General features: G+C 37.5%; 1 protein-coding gene across 3 annotated transcripts in view; it reads left to right on the top strand.

The window, feature by feature from the left end:
- Spr (sex peptide receptor) overlaps nt 1–20,359 on the top strand; it is a 269,773-nt gene extending 249,414 nt beyond the window's left edge. For 2 of the 3 annotated variants that reach the window (XM_038019601.2, XM_062675498.1), the window contains 2 exons: nt 17,151–17,289; nt 18,517–20,359. In XM_038019601.2, coding sequence (XP_037875529.1) covers nt 17,151–17,289; nt 18,517–19,065 — 688 coding nt within the window. In that variant the 3' untranslated portion in view covers nt 19,066–20,359. The remainder of the gene's footprint in view (nt 1–17,150; nt 17,290–18,516) is intronic. The other variant, NM_001114874.1, reaches the window with a different exon arrangement.
- The last annotated feature ends 308 nt before the right edge of the window (nt 20,360–20,667 follow it).

Raw genomic sequence — 20,667 nt, 5'->3', positions numbered from 1 at the left:
ATAGACCACTAAAGTGGCTATTCAACCACAAAGACCCAAGCAGTAAAATGCAACGCTGGCGTCTTAAACTCGAAGAGTTCGACTACGAAATCATTTACCGCAAAGGCAAACTTAATTCAGCAGCCGACGCTCTTTCTCGATATCCCGTGAATCCAATAATTCCCTCTGAATCCATTGATGAAACTCTGAATCCAGAACCTCTGTCCCCTGACGAAAATCATGACGACTTACCTTTCAGTCCTATCACGCTAGAGGACCTTACTGTGAATCTTCCTGCTATTTCCGACCAAGACAGTAACGAACTACCCTGTATCGACCTACTTGAACAAGACAACGACATGCTACTTCAATCTAAATCCGCTGAATCCTCTGAATCTGCCAATCCTACCAATCCTACTAACTCCAATGACATTCCAAATCCCATTGATCACGAACCGTTTCCCACTACAGCAACCCCACTGACTCCACAAAGCCCAAACTCGAACCCCGACAACATCCTAGAAGACGACTATTCCAAATTCTTAAAAGAGATTAACAAGAACACGACATTCAACACTAAAGTTATTGACCAAAACCAAAACCTCTTAAAAACTCATTGCCAGACGATACTAGTCCCGACCTCAATAGACATGGATGAATCCAACCCCTACGTTCCTGAAATAATGGAAACCCTTTCCAATCCCGACGAAACACTATACCGTGAAAAACAACTGTACTCCTTCGAAGAGGTCCCTTTCGGCAACAAAGTAACATACCTCATGTTCGTCAAAGTACACCACTTCGACGATTGTTCCTATCCCGAAATATTTCAAACTCTCAAAACGACTAGAAATCATTTAATAACACTGAATCCTCCTATAACTGAAATTGCTATCCCAGACTTCAAAAACCCTTTCGAGTCACACTCATTCGCCAAGATCTACAATATCCTAGTATATATATTCCACAACACGAACATAATCGTTAACATATATCATAACAGCATCATATATCCCTCGCTTAGTGAAATTAAGAAAATACTAAAAGAAAACCACGATATTCCTATAGCTGGCCATTTAGGCGGTAACCGAATGTTAAGCAGAATAAAAGAAAAATACTATTGGAAGGGAATAAAATCCGATGTCGAAAATTATATCAAAAATTGTACACTATGTCAAGAAAACAAAGCCCTTAGAAAGTGCAATCGAGCACCGATGCAGATCACTACTACTTCCACTAGCCCTTTCCAAAGAGTCTCACTCGATATCGTCGGACCCTTACCCGAATCAGGAACAGCGAAACTCAAATATGTCATGACACTCCAAGACGACCTTACTAAATATTCAGCAGCTTACCCATTGCGTAGTGTATCAGCTGAAGAAACTACAGACTGTTTGATCCACTTCATATCCCTTTTCGGAATACCTAATACTATCTTCACTGACCAAGGCACTAACTTCACTTCAGACCTTTTCAAAAGCACTTGTTCCTTCCTGAAAATAAAAAACCTTTGGTCGACGCCATACCATCCCCAATCCCAAGGAGCTTTAGAGAGAAGCCATTCCACACTCAAAGAGTACCTAAAATCATTTGTGAACGACAATCAAGATGACTGGCCCCGATATGTTTACACAGCAATGCTAAGCTATAATACGGCCATTCACTCCACTACCAACTTCTCCCCATACGAATTATTATTCGGCCACAAGGCATTTATTCCTGACTCCATTTATAAACAAGACCTTACTACTTACCCTGACTACGTCAGAATGCTCCAACATCGTCTCAAACAATCTTGGGCCAAAGCAGCCGAAAACATCGACAAATCCAAAGATAGATCAAAATCCTACTATGATAACAAAACTCGTCCTATAAAATATAAGGTTGGAGACTTCGTTTATCTAAAAAACCATTTAAGACTTCGAAAAGCCCTCTCGCCAATATGGAAAGGCCCATATAAAGTGATTCAAGTTCATAACAACAACAATGTCACTCTATTAATAAACAGAAGACATGTGAGACACCATTTTGACGAAATAAAACTGGCAAGTGCCACTCCTAGCAATTAGTTCAAAAAAAAAAAAATTTATAATTTACATTATTTTTACTATTTACATTACTCATGTTTACTATATTCTAAAATTAACTATATTAGTCGTAAGCTATATTTACTCAATTTTAATTAATTTAGTTAACCAGTTACATTTTTATCATCTCTTACTAACTCGTACGACTTTTACTATGTCATACTATTTCCTACTAATCCCTTAATTAATTAAGCACCGCTGCGTCGTTACTAAAACATAAATTGATCCACCCCTTACAAACTCGTTACTTAAACCTTTTGAGAGAATATTCTTCTATATCACATCTAATGAATAATAGAGCAAAGCGCGCTTGGATAAGCGGCATCGGCATAGCAATGAAATCAATTTTCGGTACCCTGGACGAAGATGATGCTTTGAAATATGAAAACGCCATAAATGATATCCAAAACGAACAAAAGAGGCTAGCTTCATTAACTAAGGAACAAATTCTTGTAACCAAATCAACTATACAAACGTTCAATGAAACTTTCAATGTCATAAAAGAAAATGAAGAAAAACTCAATGTGGCTATCGAAAAGCTTTCCACTCAATTGAGAAACTTATCGCGAACATCTAGTAATATATTAACCAGTTCCCAATTCAATATCGTATTTAGCAATCTAGAAACTGCCCTCTTATGTTTGTCCTTCCAATTGGAAGATATTACAAATTCCATTCTTTTTAGTAAATTAAATATTATACACCCATCTATTCTAACGCCGTATCAATTACACCAAGAACTTGTCGAGAATCACCGACACTTACCTAGCGACTTAGAATTAGCCACGAGTCTCGATTTAAAACACATACATACTTTAATGAAAATTTCTAATGTTATAAGTTATTTCTTTAATGATAAGATCATGTTCGTTTTACAAATTCCGTTGGTAGAACCTCAAGAATTCAATGTATACCTCTGTATCCCATTACCTGTACCTCATAACGCTACAAACATAAACTCCTTCAGCACCGTAATTCCGAATGAAAAGTACCTAGTTATAAGTAAGGACAAAACCCGATATAGTAATTTAAGATCCCTAAGCCAATGTAAATCAATCAATTACGTATACTACATTTGCAACATTGTAAAAATTCTCTCTACAAACGCCAATCCATCCTGTGAAAGCGAATTAGTTTCTAAAGCCATTACCACCTTGCCAACTCTATGTAAAACTAAATTTATCCACGGAATCATAGATGTATGGGAACCACTCAACAACAATAAATTGAATTTCTAATTCTAATCCTAATTATTGTATCTTTATGTAAACTGTATCGCTATTATAAAATAAATAAGCCCAACGACGCTCACGATCGCACAGAGATCCCAATGATCATCGTAAACAATCCAGAACAACCCATTCCAAATCCAGGAGCACTAAATACTCCGTCACCCAAGACTCGCCGTAACCTCTAGAACCACGGCATCCTCGCCTTCTCTTCATCAACCCCTATAATAATGGCATCCCCTACCAAATCTACTAAATCCTCTTCCAGATCCACTGCATCATTTCCAAATCAATAAACTTAGAGGATCAAGCCCCTAAGTTTATTTTCCCATGGGGGGAGGTGTTATAACCCTAGTATGAATACTATTTGGCTGACAGCCCTAACCAAGCTGCACGATCAGCATTCCCGAGCTCTCCTGTTCCGTCCGCCCCGCAAACGGATAGTCTTGTACAATCTTTCGACCCGAGCGGTCAAGTCTTCTACAACCTCCCGACCGAGCGGTCAAGTCTTCTCCTGTCCTACTAAATCAGTGCGCGTGACTGTCGTCGGACCTCCATAACTTCGTGTTTCATTTTTTAAAATCTACGTAGCGAATCCCGCTATAACAGCGCGAACATACACCGTCTTTAATATTCGCTATAAAATAAACGGCTCATAGTTTTTTAAGTGTTGAGATGTTCAACCGAAATATATTAACACGAGAACGCGAACCACAAATCGTAAATTCTTTTGCTTTGCTTTTATTAGAAGCATTTTGAAATCGAAATGTTATGTTTAATATAGTTGGGACTTTTACCGCATATGAGAATATATTCTTTACATTGATTAAAATTAACGTGGACATTGACCGTAGGTCGGGTCTGTAAGTTCTAAGTCGCTCAGCTTGCTATGGAAAGGTGTAAGCTCGGAGTTTCTTCGATGGATCGAGTTAGAAATGATGAAAACCGTCAAATAACTAACAACAACCTACATAGTCCTAAAGATTAGCAAGCTGAAGTTGCAATGGGCCGGACATACGTGTCACAGAACCAATGGCCGATGGAGCAGACGTGTTCTGGACTGGAGACCGCGTATCGGTAAGCGCAGCGCTGGGCGTCCCCCTGCCCGTTGGACCGATGACTTGCGGCGATATGCTGGGAGAGATTGGATGCGGAAGGCGGAGGATCGTTCATTGTGGCGGACTATGGGAGAGGCCCACATCCAGCAGTAGAGAGATACAGTTTGATGACGATGATGATGATGAAAATTTCCCGTACGGAAATTCAAAACAGTTCCTATTTACTTGGATGACATGTGATTTGATTGTGTAACCCCCAAAACCAGTTCCGAAAAAGGCTGAAGTTCTGAGAAAAATCTCACGGAACAAATTCGGGTTATCTTTATTGACCGGCTGACACTATGCTATGAACTCTTCTACACCTTTAGTCCCATATTAAGCGATTTAAAAACTCCACACCTCGCTAAAAATCTAAGAATTATTCTAAAATCTTTAAATGATTTTATTGCCACTTTACTAATGGTAGGACGTCTTGTGAGGTACCGCACTGTTAGGTAACACCACCCTGCCTTGGTGTAGTAATGCGTTTCGATTTGAAGAGTGGGTTTTTTTTTACTTACCCTTGTAACCTCGAGGGATTATTCTATATACGCCGAGCTTGTAGGTGAGCTCACGGGGCTCAAACCTGACGACGTTGCTAACACGAACCCAAACAAAAGCCGTGCTTCGCAGAATCTACCACCCGATCGCAGACGTTGTAACTATACTATGACCTTAGAACTCATATCTCAAGGTAGGTGGCGATATTTAATTTGTCTATGGGCTCCAGTACTTAACACCAGGTAGGCCGTGAGCTCGTCCACCCATCTAAGCAATAAAAAAAAAGAATAATAAACTTAACATAAAATCTATATAGGCGGTGAAGTTGTGTCATCCTCTATGGAAAGCCTATCGCGTGGTCTTCGTTCACTATATCTTTTGCTGCTTTACTATGGATTTACCGAAGCATTAGATACTAGCCATTATTAGTTCAGGAAACAAAGGTATCGTTAGCCTATAATCGAAATTCGATTACTCAAGTCTTTACTTATTAAATTTTGTCTTATGTTTTGTTACCGACATTTTTTGTTTGATTAAGGTACGAAAAAAATAAAACTTCTGAATTATTTTAAAAATAACCGCGCGCGCGGCGTATGTGGGACTCAACGATCTGCAAGGTGTTGGGAGCAGACCGCGGGCCCAAGTAATTTTAGGGCCTACCCACTAAACGACTCCCCTGCACTCTTACACCCGACATCCGATCTCCGTCCAGGGTCAAAACCCGGTCAGAGTAGGGGGGTTCCCGCCGTCAACACTACAAACAGACACGCGGCACCACCCCGAGGACGCCCGACCGATGGGTCGTCGTGGCGATAGTCGACGACCAACGACATCGGTCTCCGCAGTACGGCGGCCCTACCAGGCCGCCCGGGCGATGCCGCTGGTGTTCCGGGATACCCCGCTGGGCCAGAACCAGCCTGCCGGGTCGGAACGCGATACACCGCCGACCGGGCTTAGAGATAACCCTATAACAACTAGCAAAATTAATAATCTTTTGCCTAACAGAGTAGAGAAATGCAGAGTACTATTTTAAATTATCTATTCACCTACTGATATACACACCTACTGATATACACACCTACTGATATACACACCTACTAACATACATGTTATTTTTTTTATTTAATTGAGAACTCGTTAGTACGTGTTCAAACGCGCCACAGAACTCCGGGGCGCGCGTGGTAAAAAGCCACTGACGATCCAAATTAATCGCCCCGTTAAGTTTAACGGACATTAAAATCTTTATGGCGCATCGAAACCGACTAAACTGTATTTTGCTGAAAGTAAACAGGAAAAAATGTTTATCAAACATTCACTTATTTAGTTAGACCTGCTGTTTTATAATAGACAAGAGGTCCTATCACAAGTAAACTCACATATACACAACACATATTGTAGTATAACTATAACTAGAGGTCCCGCAGTAGTCTAAATTCGACTATAATTAACTGGAATTGTAAATTTGTACACTATTATGATTGTATTTTATACTTCTATAATCACAAATTTCGCCAAGACTACACTATAAAAAATAATAACAAAGACAAACAATATTTCATCTCAATTTGACCACAGACGTCAAGAAGTTTGACAATAAATAATGCATGCGTGTGTGCGTCAAATACATGGCATGTAGTGTGTGTAATGTTTTCTTTATTGATTTACAGTATCTTTTATGCATTATTTTAAAAAATATTAGCATTGTGCACTTCTTCTCTATATTCTCTATAAGTGTGGGAAATTTCATACTCCTCCGTCCACGCAATTTTCGTAAAAAGGGATCCAAAGTTTTTGCTTCACGTATTAATATATAGATAGTTAGACATATGCTGTCGCGACACTTTTTGTAAATAATAATGTGTTCTACAAAGTCATAGTACCTACATTATTTTATTCTATCATAAATAGTTTTCGCAGGGCACGCGATTATTTATGATATTACGTAGAATATTTTAGGTAATTTTTTTATACCTTGGGTCACATTATTAGATTTTTAATAAGGATCCTTATTATTTTTTTAAATGAATATTGCCTATGTCACTCGGGGATAGTGTAGCTTCCAAACAGTGAAAGAATTTTTCAAATCGGTTCAGTAGTTTCGGAGTCTATTCAATACAAACAAACAAACAAATTTTTGTGTGAAAAGTGAAAATATTTTTGAATTATAGAATGTTAAGGAGCTATTTAAACCCCTATTTTGAAAGATTCTTTATTGGTGCTCCACTTGTACTGGTCTTTTTGTGATCTTTTATATTATAGCCTATAGTCTTCTTCAATAAATGGGCTATCTAACACTGAAATAATTTTTCAAATCGGACCAGTAAGTTCCTGAGATTAGCGCGTTCAAACAAACAAACTCTTTAGCTTTATAATATTAATAGTATAGAAGAGCTTTTGACCAAACTGGTCTGGCAACGTTAACATCACCATCCTTGAGCCATCACACACACGGTCGTCTGGCCCCAAACCAAAATTCCCAGTACTAAGAGCACCAGAGACTAATACACATTCTGAAGGGTGGGGCAGCCGTTGTAACTATACTGAGATCTTAGAACTTATATCTCAAGGTGGGTGGCGCATTTACGTTGTAGAGGTCTATGGGCTTCAGTAACGACTTAACACCACTTCACACCCATTGGGCTCCAGTAACCATTTAACACCGATTTGATCTTATAGCTGCGAAAAATTCACAGCAAGAAGAAGCATTGGCCACCGAATCAGTCTTGAAACATGACACCATCGACATACATAGATACATACGTAATTTAATGGTAAACAAACAATAATGTAAACGCAATTTCTAGTGAACGAATGAAAAAAAAAACACAAAAATCTTAAAACCGCATTAAAACCGGACGCGAGGCCACTTCGGATCCTTCGCGGAAAACAGTTTACATAAACACGGAAAAATCAACCGACATTCGGGAAACGGCTATTAATTTTATTTACTTCCAAACGTCTGAATCAGCTTCGCCGGTGGAAAAAGATATCGTAAAAAATATATGTTTACGTAGTAGCGGCATTACGTTTTGTTAGTTTTGTGTTTTGCAGAGCGATTTCGATCGGTGATTGGTGATCGTTATCGCGTGATTCTATTCGCAGTTGGAGTCGTCTTTGAAGGTTTTAAAACTTTCCTCTAATTGAGGTTTCACTGGTGGCAGTAGAGCATTTTGGTAGCCGGAACCGCTGCCCGTTACTACATGTGGAGCAGTTAGGTCTTGTTTGAAGACTTAGACAGCCATGCGCCTTTGGTATCAGCTAACACCAAAAAAACCCTGATCCTGTGACCGGTCCGGCGGGATGGATGTAATGTGCTCTGCGTCAACCCTGTCCCGCCGTCTCAATAGTCCCGACTGGGCTCCGGCCCGGTCTGAGGTAGGGCTCCGGCTGTGACCGGCAGGAGTTTTTAGTGAGGTTCAACTCCTACATACCCCACCTGCCGCGCGGGTGGAGATCCGGCAATTTTCACCTGTGGAAAAAAATCTTCACTTTTTTTGGTTAGATTTACTTGTGTTTTGTGTTCTTCGATACAGTTTTTTCACTGTTGGCAGGGCGTATTGCGAACCGGCATGGATAGGTACCACCACCACCCTGCCTATTTCTGTCGTGAAGTAGTAATACGGTTCAGTTTGAAGGGTGAGGCAGCCGCTGTAACTATAAAAAATTTAGATTTAGAAATCGTGTCTCAAATTGGGTGGTATTTACTTGTTGATGTACTTATGTACCCCGGTAACCAGTTAACACTAGATGAGCCGTGAGCTCGTCCACCCATTTAAGCAAAAAAAAACCAATCTCAAGTCGACTAGACCTATCTTCCAACCATTGTCTTCATACGATCATAAATCCTTCTTAATGTCAATATTTAATGTTGAAATCAAGGCAAGATGCTGTCATACCCTTGTTTAGCAGAGGCTTGTAAGGAAAAATATTATATTTAGCTGGACTTTGGTTCTTAGATTCTTACGGTTCCAATACAGAATCACTCATTATCGCTAAATCACCGTAACCAAAAAATCTTATACCTTTAAACGAGCAATTCTTGTATATATAATCTGAATCTCGGAAACGGCTCCAACGATTTTCATAAAATTTAGTATACAGGGGATTTCCGGGGCGATAAATCGATCTAGCTACGATTTATTTTCAGAAAATGTTGTTTTATTCGTGTTTTCAATAATTAACTCTTCCCGACATCTATTGGCGAATAATAATACTATTTTTCTTAATTGAGGGCTAACCGCTTTGAAGACACAACAAGATGGCGTTATCAAAAAAAAAAACCGGTCATCATCTAGTATATTTTATACTAGCAGACCCGGCCACACGTTGCTGTGACTAAGGTTTTTGTTTCTAAATAGCACGTGGCCGGCTATTCCAATACCAAATATTAACAATGTAAGAAAATGTTCACGATTGACTTCCACGGTGAAGGTATAACATCGTGTAATAAAAATGAAACCCGAAAAATTATAATTTGCGTAATTACTTGTGGTGGTCACCTCTTGTGAGTCCGCGCGGGTGGGTACCCCCACCCTGCCTATTTCTGCCGTGAATCAGTAATGCGTTTCGGTTTGAAGGGTGAGGCAGGTGTTGTAACTGTACTTGAGACCTTAGAACTTATATCTCAAGGTGGGTGGCGCATTTACGTTGAGGATGTCTGTGGGCTCCAGTAACCACTTAACACCAGGTGAGCTGTGAGCTCGTCTACCCCTCTAAGCAATAAATAAAAAAATTATATATATTTTATACTAGCAGACCCGGCCACAGGTTGCTGGCCGGCTCTTCTAATACCAAAAAATTAACAATGTAAGAACAATTGGATTTCACTGTATTGGGCTTACTGCGAAATAAATTTAACTTATACTTTAGCCTCAGCAACACGTGGTGTTTATGCCGTTAAATTGTAGCTTATGTGAAACGTTGGAATTTTTAACACAGCGCCATCTATGAGATATTAATGTCAGACAGTATTACAATTGTCTGTAAAGGCGCCATCTGTTTTAGACTTATGAAACTTACAATTAATAACAATAATCAACATAAGAAATCATTTTATTGTTAATTAATTAATATTGCGACCATTAAACAAAATAAAAACCATCCAATGGCCTAAGTTGGAACAAAACACATATTTAAAAAAAAATGTTAAAATCGGTTCGGTTATGGTCCAGCGGGGTATTCCGGGACACCAGCGGCACCGTCTGGGCGGCCTGATGGGCTGCCGTACCGAGACGGCCGACGTTTCAGAGCCTTCAATTCGCCTCGAAGGCTCCGTCGGCCGAGCGTCCTTGGGTTGAGCTGCGCCGTCTGGTTATAGTGTTGACCGCGGTAACCCGCTTACCTCATGCGGGTTCTGACCTCGGAGGGAATCGGACGATTGGGCGATGAGTGCACGGGAGTCGTTTAGTGGGTAGGACCCTAAAAACATACTTGGGCCCGCGGTCTCGCAGTCGCGGACCAGTCCTCGCATACCCCGCGCGCCCCCTAGGCGCGGGTACCTCATAGGAGGTACGTACTTAAGGCAAATTTAAGACTTATATGGTTTTTCATGGATACCATTATCAGAATTGCACTAAATTGCACCATTATCAGAATTGCACAAAAAAATGGGACCATACGGGAAACGTCAGCTTTATAATAAAAAAAGAATCACCAAAATCGATTCACCCAGTCAAAAGTTATGAGGTAACAAACATAAAAAAAAACATACAGTCGAATTGAGAACCTCCTCCTTTTTTCGAGCGTGTTAAAAAGCAGTCTTAATAGTGGTCTTGCCTCGCGAAAACCGAAGAGAATAAGACCACTACTATTTTAGACCAATCGACGGAGTGTCCGGTGATTTCGTACGACCGTGAGTCGTAAAGTTGCACGTTACCGCAGTATATTCGATTCGGACACGTTTTTATTGAAGACCGTAAACGATTCTCTGTGTCAGTACGTAGAAGACCACTACTATTTGTCTAGCTTTGCATCGATCGAGCTTTCATCGCGTGAGTGACTTTTAATTCGGCGTAAAAGCGCTGAAGGAAAAAGAAAGAAATCAAAAACAAGCTTCTCCTCCCTGAGTCGCATTCCTCATATCTGAGGGTCGTGAACATCTCCTCCCATTATGCTTCTTTGGATGATGTTTCGGCATCTTCCTCTGTTCTCGTCGGTGTATATAGCGTCGTAGACTGTGGTATCCAGAGCGATGCGGATTTGGTCGGACCAACGCATTGGAATGCGGCCACGAGATATTTGGCCTGCAATCTTGCCAGTTAGTATAAATTTTTCAAGATTTTCACCGCTCTTTCTGGCAATGTTACCGAAGAACTCAAATATCCTCTTGAGGCAGATGGCAGAGAACCTGGTTTGGATATTGAGCTGTCTTAATATGGATGCGTTAGTCCGCTAATCTCTCCACGGGATTCGTAGCATTTTTCTCCAGCACATTTTGCAAGCCAAATGCAAAAGACATGTGTTGAAAGAAGCCAAATGTTTCGCCGGCTTTTTTTGTTTAGTTTAATGTAAATATTCGGGTAGTATGTTGCAGAAGATACATTTTCAAATAAATTGGATATTGAATGTGAATTGCGAGATATTAGTTTCAGTGGACTAGGTCTTTAGGTTTATCACTAACGGTATGAAAATCACTAAAATCCATAGAAATGCTATCGCTTCCTGGGGCCATTCGAAAGCGACTATCTACAAAGTTAATATTGTTATGCGCTGGGGTTCGGGATAAATAAAATTCTACCGAATTACAATTTAACACTGTTATTAGCACTATTAACTTAAAACACTCCACAAACACTTTAAAATTCTCAATTCCCTTCTTCCGCTTCGCTTCAGGTGATCCGTTCGCTATTTCGCTTCGAGTAGTTCCGATTACTGACTGACTGCGTGCCATCTCTGCAACGCTTTTATATCCGATACCACATCCCTATAATTATCCAAAATATTCCACATAAGCTGAGTATCGTGTGTTTCCGCTATCTGACAATAGATGGCGTTGTACTTCCCGAGCGTTCTAGATGCTACTAGATCCTTCGATATTCGTTCGGCTATTCGGCGATAGATGGCGTTACTCTTACCGATGTAACAATATAAATCGAAAATAATACGTAGTGGTATAAAAAGAACATCTCAATACAATTACAATAACTAAAAGCGTACAGAGTACAAAAACGAATCTCATTTATTTATACAGTAAGTTTCCTTCCTGAAAAACTCTAGTGGGGAAAAATTAGATGTATCTGAGAGCGTACAATTAAAAAATATATTCAAATCCTGGCTTTCACAATATGAGGATTATATCATAGTCTTGTAATTTTAATAAAACATAGTTATTATTTGTATATTTCAAAATAAAGGAACTGTGTTAACAATAATGCTCGTTTTTATATTTGTAAATGTGTTCTATATTAATAAGTTTCATTGGATTCACTTACTTAACAAAAAATAAAGACTCTGAAATGAATAATTTATTCTAAAATAATGATGTAGCCCGCGAAAAATACGACATCACAACAAAATTTATGAAATAGCAATATTAAACACATTCAACTCATCTCGGAAACAAATATTTAAGTTAATCAATTAAACTTCGTAATAACAAAAGCAATAAAGCTAAACTTGGATCGTTTGTAAAATACAAATATTAACACGTTCAAATTGTGATAACAAAAGCTTAATGAAACAATTTGGCGGCTGTAGTTTATCCATGACGTCCGTTACTTGATAAGACAAATGAATCCATTAAGCCATGAGACCTAGGTGAAGCTTTGACGGTCACCTTAGACATAAATGGTGCCATGATGATCCTCCTAGAACATAGGTTGTCGAAGTTGACAGTATCGCCTACCAGTAGGCGCCAAGGGGGCTATCTGAAGGGCGATTGAAAGTTTAAGTAAAATTTTGGAGTGCTTAATAAGAATCGGTGCCCGGTAGGCGGTGAAAGATATAACGGAATGGATTTATGTAAAAAAAAACACGTGTGGCACTTGGGGACTGTCCCGGTAAAGCTATTGCATAGCATTTTTTATCAACTTATGCAATTATAATCAGACAATAATAATTTAATATTAAAACAATAATAAAATAAGACCACGCTATATTTATAAACATTAACTAAAGCAAAACATTAACTGTCCCCTTCACACTCATAAGCTAGCCCGCGCGAGAGAGAGATGGGCAGACTTTTCATGATGCGCATGCAGTGAGACGTCACGCCGCGCGCTTATTCACAAACACTACACAAGCGCAACGTGTAAATGTGTTGAACGCGAGCTACATGGTAGGCGGAGAGGTGTTAGGTTGTTTTCGTTACGGAATTTCTTGATTCGGTCGCCGCGCTCAAAGCCCGCGATAAAATCTATGCAATAGCTTAAAAACTAATTTCCTTTTTATTATGTCTTGTTTCTATTCTACATGTCACAATATTTTAATAGTTCCATTAATAATACAATCCAAACAAGAAAGAACGATGTGGCGTTCAAAACCATTTGCAAATAGCTAATTTTTCAACAGTCAAGGATATAGATGATAGATATAGAGGATAGATGCAAATGTTCAAGCGATTGGTTATCTGGGAAATTTTGTATGGAAACAAATACTTCAACTATACCACGACCTCATGACAAAAGCTCACGACCCATATAGTGTTAAATGGCCGTTAATTTTATAGCCTTGCTTGATCATATTTTTTGAAGTGAAACTTCTTTAGGCGTATGGAGGTAAAATTTTTACAGAACGTCACGCAGGTATGCAACAGAAGTGACATCAAGCTACTATTGAAATTAAGTACTTGTCAAATGTCAGTAGTAGTAGTTGTTGTATTTTTCCAACTGGAAAGGCAAATGTATCATACCATACAGCCTAATATTTTATAATTTTTTTGTGAAGAATGTTAATAGGAATTGAAATGAAATGAAAAGAATTTGGAACATTAAACAAATAACATGAAATTAAATTAGTCAATTCAATTGGCAAAATATTAGTCATTTACAATTTAGAAATCGAAACATAATGTGACTGTCAACACTGAGGTTTGAGATTGACATTTGACAGACTTTTGGCGGGAACATATCTTCCTTTTTCCCTTCCTCTAAGTCTCGGAAATCAAGTTTTAGATTTGTATAAATATAAGCAAGACTTATAAATTAGTTCGCCAAAAAAGTTTCACTTCTGACATGTGTACTTTGAACGCACGCACTTTTTTTTTCTCCTCTCTTTGCACGTTAGGAAAGAAACAAATTATATGATATTTTCACGCCACCCCATAAATAAGTCGATTTAAACGCAAAAGTAATCAAATTGGGCGTTCCAATTTATTTAATAACCGTGTCTGTCATGGTAGGGGCACCCTCGCGTATATATAATTTTGACGGGTCGACCGAAAAGAATGGATTATTTTATTTATATGTATTATATAAAGAAATGGCTCGTAAAAACGCTCATATAATGAAGTAAAGGATGGGCTCTAAATATAAGCCGATTTGGAATTAAGGGCAGGCTTGTTTTGGGCAAAAGTTATTATTAGCCTGATTTTGTTTGGAACGTATGCTTTTTAAGCTATTGCATAGCGTTTATCGCGGGCCTTGAACGCGGCGACCGAATCATGAAATTCCGTAACAAAAAAAACCTTACACCCCTCACTCCGCCTGCCATGTAGCTCGCGTTCAACACATTCACGCGTTGCGCTTGTGTAGTGTTTGTGAATATGCGCGTGGCGTGACGTCACACTGCATGTGCATCATATGAAAAGTCTGCCCATCTCTCTCTCGCGCGGTCTAGCTTTTGAGTGTGAAAGGGACAGTTGAGGTTTTGCTTTTATTAATGTTTAATATAGCGTGGTCTTGTTTTATTAATGTTTTAATATTAAATTATCATTGTCTAATTATAATTGCATAAGTTGATAAAAAATGCTGTGCAATAGCTTTACCGCGGCAGTTCCCGAGTGCCACACGTTTTTTTTTTCCTTTAATTATTGTGCTTAGTGCGAGTTTTTTAACGTTCTCGATAGCGTAAAAGTTAACACACACAAATTTGTATGCTAATTTGTTCTCTGCCAGTCTAAATCTTTATATATATAAATTACGCGCCACGTTGTTTGTCCGCGATGGAAACCTAAACTACTGAACCGTTTTTTTTTTTTTTTTAGATGAATAACTCAATAACTCAATATCACGCCAACCGATTTCGATGATTATTGTTTTTAGTGTATATTAATTTGTTTATATATATAATGTATTTATTTATTTAAATCAAAATACAATTTAGCTTTGTAAAACTATAGCAATTGAGTTGCTCTTATAAAGAGAAACAACATTTAAAGCTATTGCTTCACCATTACTTTAATATCTTTTTATATTTTAATATTACAAAAATGCTCTTTATATGTCTAATGTTCTAATGTTTCAATAATCGAAATTCTATTTATGTCATCTATAGAAGAGGTGATATAAATAACATATTAACCTCTTTAAGGATTAATCGTATAGAGGTTACATATATATATTTTTTTCTAGTTGAAGTCGGTTTTTGTTAAAGCATGTCTATTTACAACTATTATGATTTCGAAAGATAAACTAATAAAAAAATGCGAAATATTGAATACAGAAAAGTACAATTGGCGGCCTTATCGCTAAAAGCGATCACTTCCTGACAACCATTAAGTGGACAAGAATCAATAGGAGCCAAATTACACGCGTTGTACCTTTAAATTGAAATAGATACATACACACACATATGTACATACACGATACGTACACATACAACATACATATTTATAAATACTAGTGGTCCCGCAGTAGTCGAAATTAAACTATAATTAATTGGAATTGTAAGCTTGTACACTATTATGATTGTATTTTATACTTCTATAATCACAAATTTCACCAAGACTACATTATAAAAAATATTAACAAAGACAAATAATATTTAATCTGTTCTCAATTTGACAACAGACGGCAAGAACAAAAGTTTGACAATAAATAGTATGCATGCGTGTGTGCGTCAAATACATGGTATGTAGTGTGTGTAATGTTTTCTTTATTGATTTATTGTATCTTTTATACATTATTTTAAAAAAATATTAGCATTGTGCACTTCTTCTCTATATTCTCTATAAGTGTGGAAAATTTCATACTCCTCCGTCCGCGCAATTTTCGTAAAAAGGGATACAAAGTTTTTGCTTCACGTATTAATATATAGATACAAATATGAACAATGTAATAATAATCTTGTTTCTTTACACATAAATAAGATTTAATCTATACGATACGATTTAATCGTTACCTTTATTGTATTAATTTTATACCTACCGACATATCTAATGCTATACGTTTCTCAATATAGTCACGGAAGTCTGGGTTATTTTTAAGTGATATCCCAAATTTCGTAACTATGCGATATACCACAATCGCTTTTGAAATAATCTCTTTATTTTACTGGTGGTATTTTACTTGTGAGTCCGCACGGGTAGGTACAACCACCCCGCCTATTTCTGCCGTGAAGCAGTAATGCGTTTCGGTTTGAAGAGCGGGGCAGCCGTTGTAACTATACTGAGACCTTACAACTTATGTCTCAATGTGGGTGGCGCATTTACGTTGTAGAAGTCTATAGGCTCCAGTAACCACTCAACACCAGGTGGGCTGTGAGCTCATCCACCCATCTAAGCAACAACAAAAAATAAAAGTAATTATGTGGTGTCGTGGGACACCAGGTAGGAACGAATTTCCTTCGGCTAATGTAGAATCGACACAAATTGCAAAAAAAATCGTGCTCAATTTTATGTAGGTTTTCTTGATTTTTCTCTTAAATTTTGCTGATTAGTTTTTATTTAAGTACAAGAAAGTATTTAGGAAATTCAGTATTTTAGGAAATAATAAATTACTTAAAATAAAAAATATCGTAATTTAAATTATCAACTAAAATAACAAAATATGTCTCTTTATTTTTGTTTGACAACATAAAATTACATAGAAATAGAAAAATAGAAATAATAATAGAAAGAGAATGGATGAGAGAACGAAAAGAAAGAGGGCGAAAGAGAAAGGTATTATACACTACTCGCTTGTATATGCGACTGTCGCGCCTGCGCACGTCTCATTTAACGGTTTTATTCCACGCACTTTTTTCCACGGATTTTTTCTTACGGTTTTACTATCACATTTTTTTCAGTTCGGTCGCGCAGCAAAATCCCTATCCCCTCCAAGCCTGCCGTAAGGAACTTCGTTCCAAAACTTTATTTAAATGTTTATAACGTCTTGTTCCAGGTGTACCATGCCCCGGGTGATGAAATGTCTGATCTACATAGGAATAGCGGCGTTTCTTCATCAGCTACCGCGGTTCTTCGACAGATGCTACACTCCCCACAAGACTGTGTGGCGGGGGCGCGTGGAGGAAGTCTGCAGAGTAATAACATTTAATCTCAATTTTGTTACATTAAAGCCGGAACCCGTCCCGGATATAGACGGGCTGGTGGTACCTAGGCCAGTCATTACGTAAATTTCTAAATTTTACTAATATGAATTTCTGTAAGATCTTCTGTGATCCCTTCATCGTGGAAGTCTTGTTAAACACGCGTATAATAAATATGAAGTAAAAAAATTAAATACAAATGACACTATTTAACTACACTTAAGATACTACTAACTATAACTATAACTACACTTAAGATTTTTGTAGGCAGTGGCTTGGCTCTGCTCCCGGCATTGCTGAAGTCCATGGGCGACGGTAACCACTCACCATCAGGTGGGCCGCCTGCTCTTATGCCTACAAGGGCAATAAAAAAAAAAAAGATCGTATCTTCTACTCCGTGTGTTCCTAGATCATTTTGCGCATCAATCCATACTAGATTGCATATTAGTTCCGATTACAGTTTTTATACATTACTGGTGGTAGGATCTCTTGTGAGTCCGCACGGGTAGGTACCACCACCCTGCCTATTTCTGCCGTGAAGCAGTAATGCGTTTCGGTTTGAAGGGTGGGGTAGCCGTTGTGACAATACTGAGACCTTAGAACTCATATCTCAAGGTGGGTGGCGGCATTTACGTTGTAGATGTCTATGGGCTCCGGTAACCACTTAAAACACCAGGTGGGCTGTGAGCTCGTCCACCCATCTATGCAATAAAAAAAACTAGCTTGCTAATTTTTTTTATTATTTTTAATATGAGCATCATGCTCTATTAGCTGGACTGATGAAGACAAATAATTCATTCATCGATGACGACCGCTGATATCAGCGACTTCAAATATTAATTACATCGCTTGAATAGCATAATAATCACAGCTGATCTTCCACCAATCTTATACCTTTAAACGAGCAATCCTTGTATATTAATATATATATATAATCTGAATCTAGGAAACGGCTCCAACGATTTTCATAAAATTTAGTATACAGGGGATTTCGGGGGCGATAAATCGATCTAGCTACGATTTATTTTCAGAAAATGTTGTTTTATTCTTGTTTTCATTAATCAACTCTTCCCGACATCTATTGGCGAATAATAATACTATTTTTCTTAATTGAAGGCAACTAACCGCTTTAAAGACACAACAAGATGGCGATATCAAAAGAACGAGCAAAGCTCGGTCATCATCTAGTGATATGATTAACTGAAACAATTCTATTTACAGATCGAGATGGCGTCTTGGGTGAAAGCGCTCTCCGTCGACGCCTATTTCATCTCCTACTTCGGCTTCAGAGTTTTGTTCGTCCACTTAATCCCGTGCACATCTTTAGTTGTCCTGAACGTGCTCCTCTTCAGGGCCATGAGGACGGCCCAAATAAACAGACAGAAGCTGTTCAAAGAAAACCGAAAATCGGAGTGCAAGAGACTCAGAGATTCTAACTGCACCACCCTGATGTTGATAGTCGTGGTCACGGTTTTCCTCCTCGTGGAAATACCCGTGGCCGTCGTCACTATCCTCCACATAATATCCAGCACGATTGTCGAGATCTTGGACTACCATATCGCGAATATTCTCGTTCTGGTAACGAATTTCTTCATTATCGTTTCCTATCCAATCAACTTTGCTATATATTGCGGTATGTCGCGTCAATTCAGGGAGACCTTCAAAGAATTGTTTATCAGAGGCACGGTTACTAGTAGGAAGAACGGTGGCTCCAGTAGGTACTCTCTTGTCAATGGCCCGAGGACCTGTACAAACGAAACTGTGCTTTAAGCCCCCATTCATAAAGTCTCTTATCAAAATGTATCTTAAGATTTTTTGTACTGTCTGTATTTTGGTAAACATATCAAAGTTTTATGAAAATTTACGCTGATTTTTATTTTTCGTCAGCTAAACACATCAAGCGATGCGGTCAGCGTGTTAATGTTAACACATTTATTAATTCATACACAAAATTCATTGTAGAATACATACTATTAATTCATACACAACATTCATTGTAGAGTAGGTAAATACTACTGGTTAAAAAGGTTCTCTCGTAAAATAAAAATGTTAATTTAAACCTATTATTACGATAAATGTGCTAATATTGTAAATTAAAACTTAAAATTTATCTAAAATCGCTTTATGTATTTATATTTCAATTAAATTCAATTTTTAGATTTTCTCATGAAACTATCTAAGAATATATATTATATATATGTTTAGAGGTCTTTAGTAGCGTATGTAAATGCTAAAGATAATATTTTTTAAGGCTTTAAAATGTATCAAACATTTTTTTTTTCAGATTTTACACTAAGCAAGTTAATTCAAGTAGTTAATCTGATACTTTTTCAAGGTCTTGTGGTTACCGTATCATAAATTAAGTATAAACTATTACATTAAAAATATACTAAACTATAAGTGTAATCTATGATACATTATAATATATATTATAAGTATACTATATATCTGTAAGTACATATTATATTTTATTTTTATGGTTAGCTAACCACATCACCAGCAAATGGTAGAGCCCACCATTTAGAAAAAGTATCTAAAATATTTGTATAATATATTTATTTAGGCAAAGACAAAATAGTTAAGTACCACTTTTTCCTCTGATTGTCGGCCTATTTTCTTTCATTATTTCTTTTTCCATTAGTTTCTGACATTCTTCAGTCTAAATATTTTGAATATAGAAGGATAAAATTGTTTTTAATATGAATAAAATAAAAAATAAAATAATGACGTACATAAAACAGCTCTTGATGTGTCCACGTTAATGTATATAAATATCCTTAGATAAAAGTATGTCTATAATTAAAAAAAAACGTGCTTAAACTATTTAGAATTTTATATATATACACATAAGTTTGTGAGGTGTAACTTAATAAATTTTGTATAAATAATACATAATTAATTGTAATAACGTCTTTATTTTGTTGTTGTGAATAGTATTTTCGCTTATTTCATACTACATATTATATAGATTAATGTGTGAAACTTAACTTAGTACCTATATTAGCCACGGTGAGATTATGAAAGTCTTTTAGAGGATTATTATTAAATATATCTTATGAAGTCAGTTATTCTTTTATTCTAAGCTAGTGTATGCTAGTCTTAATACCCTGTGCACAGTCAAGTGTCCCTAATTGAATAAGCAATATATGTGTGCTTACGTTTGCCTAAGTTTGCCTCTAGGGGCGCTGTTCCAACTCCATACCTACCGATTTGAGTTAACTTTTACGTGAGCGAGAAGTTAAAAAACTGGTTTTTTTTCCTACCTATGCTGATAGCCTTGAGAGGCTATTTCAGCTTCACCCTAACGTGTTAGGTCAGCTCACGGGGCTCAAACCGGAGAGTTGCTAACACTGACTCTAGCAAGAGCAGTGC

This window comes from Bombyx mori, chromosome 24 (assembly GCF_030269925.1).
Source record: "Bombyx mori chromosome 24, ASM3026992v2".
NCBI classification, from domain to species: Eukaryota; Metazoa; Arthropoda; class Insecta; order Lepidoptera; family Bombycidae; genus Bombyx; species Bombyx mori.
The sequence above is the reverse complement of the archived record's forward strand: the minus strand, read 5'-3'. Positions and strand labels throughout refer to the sequence as shown.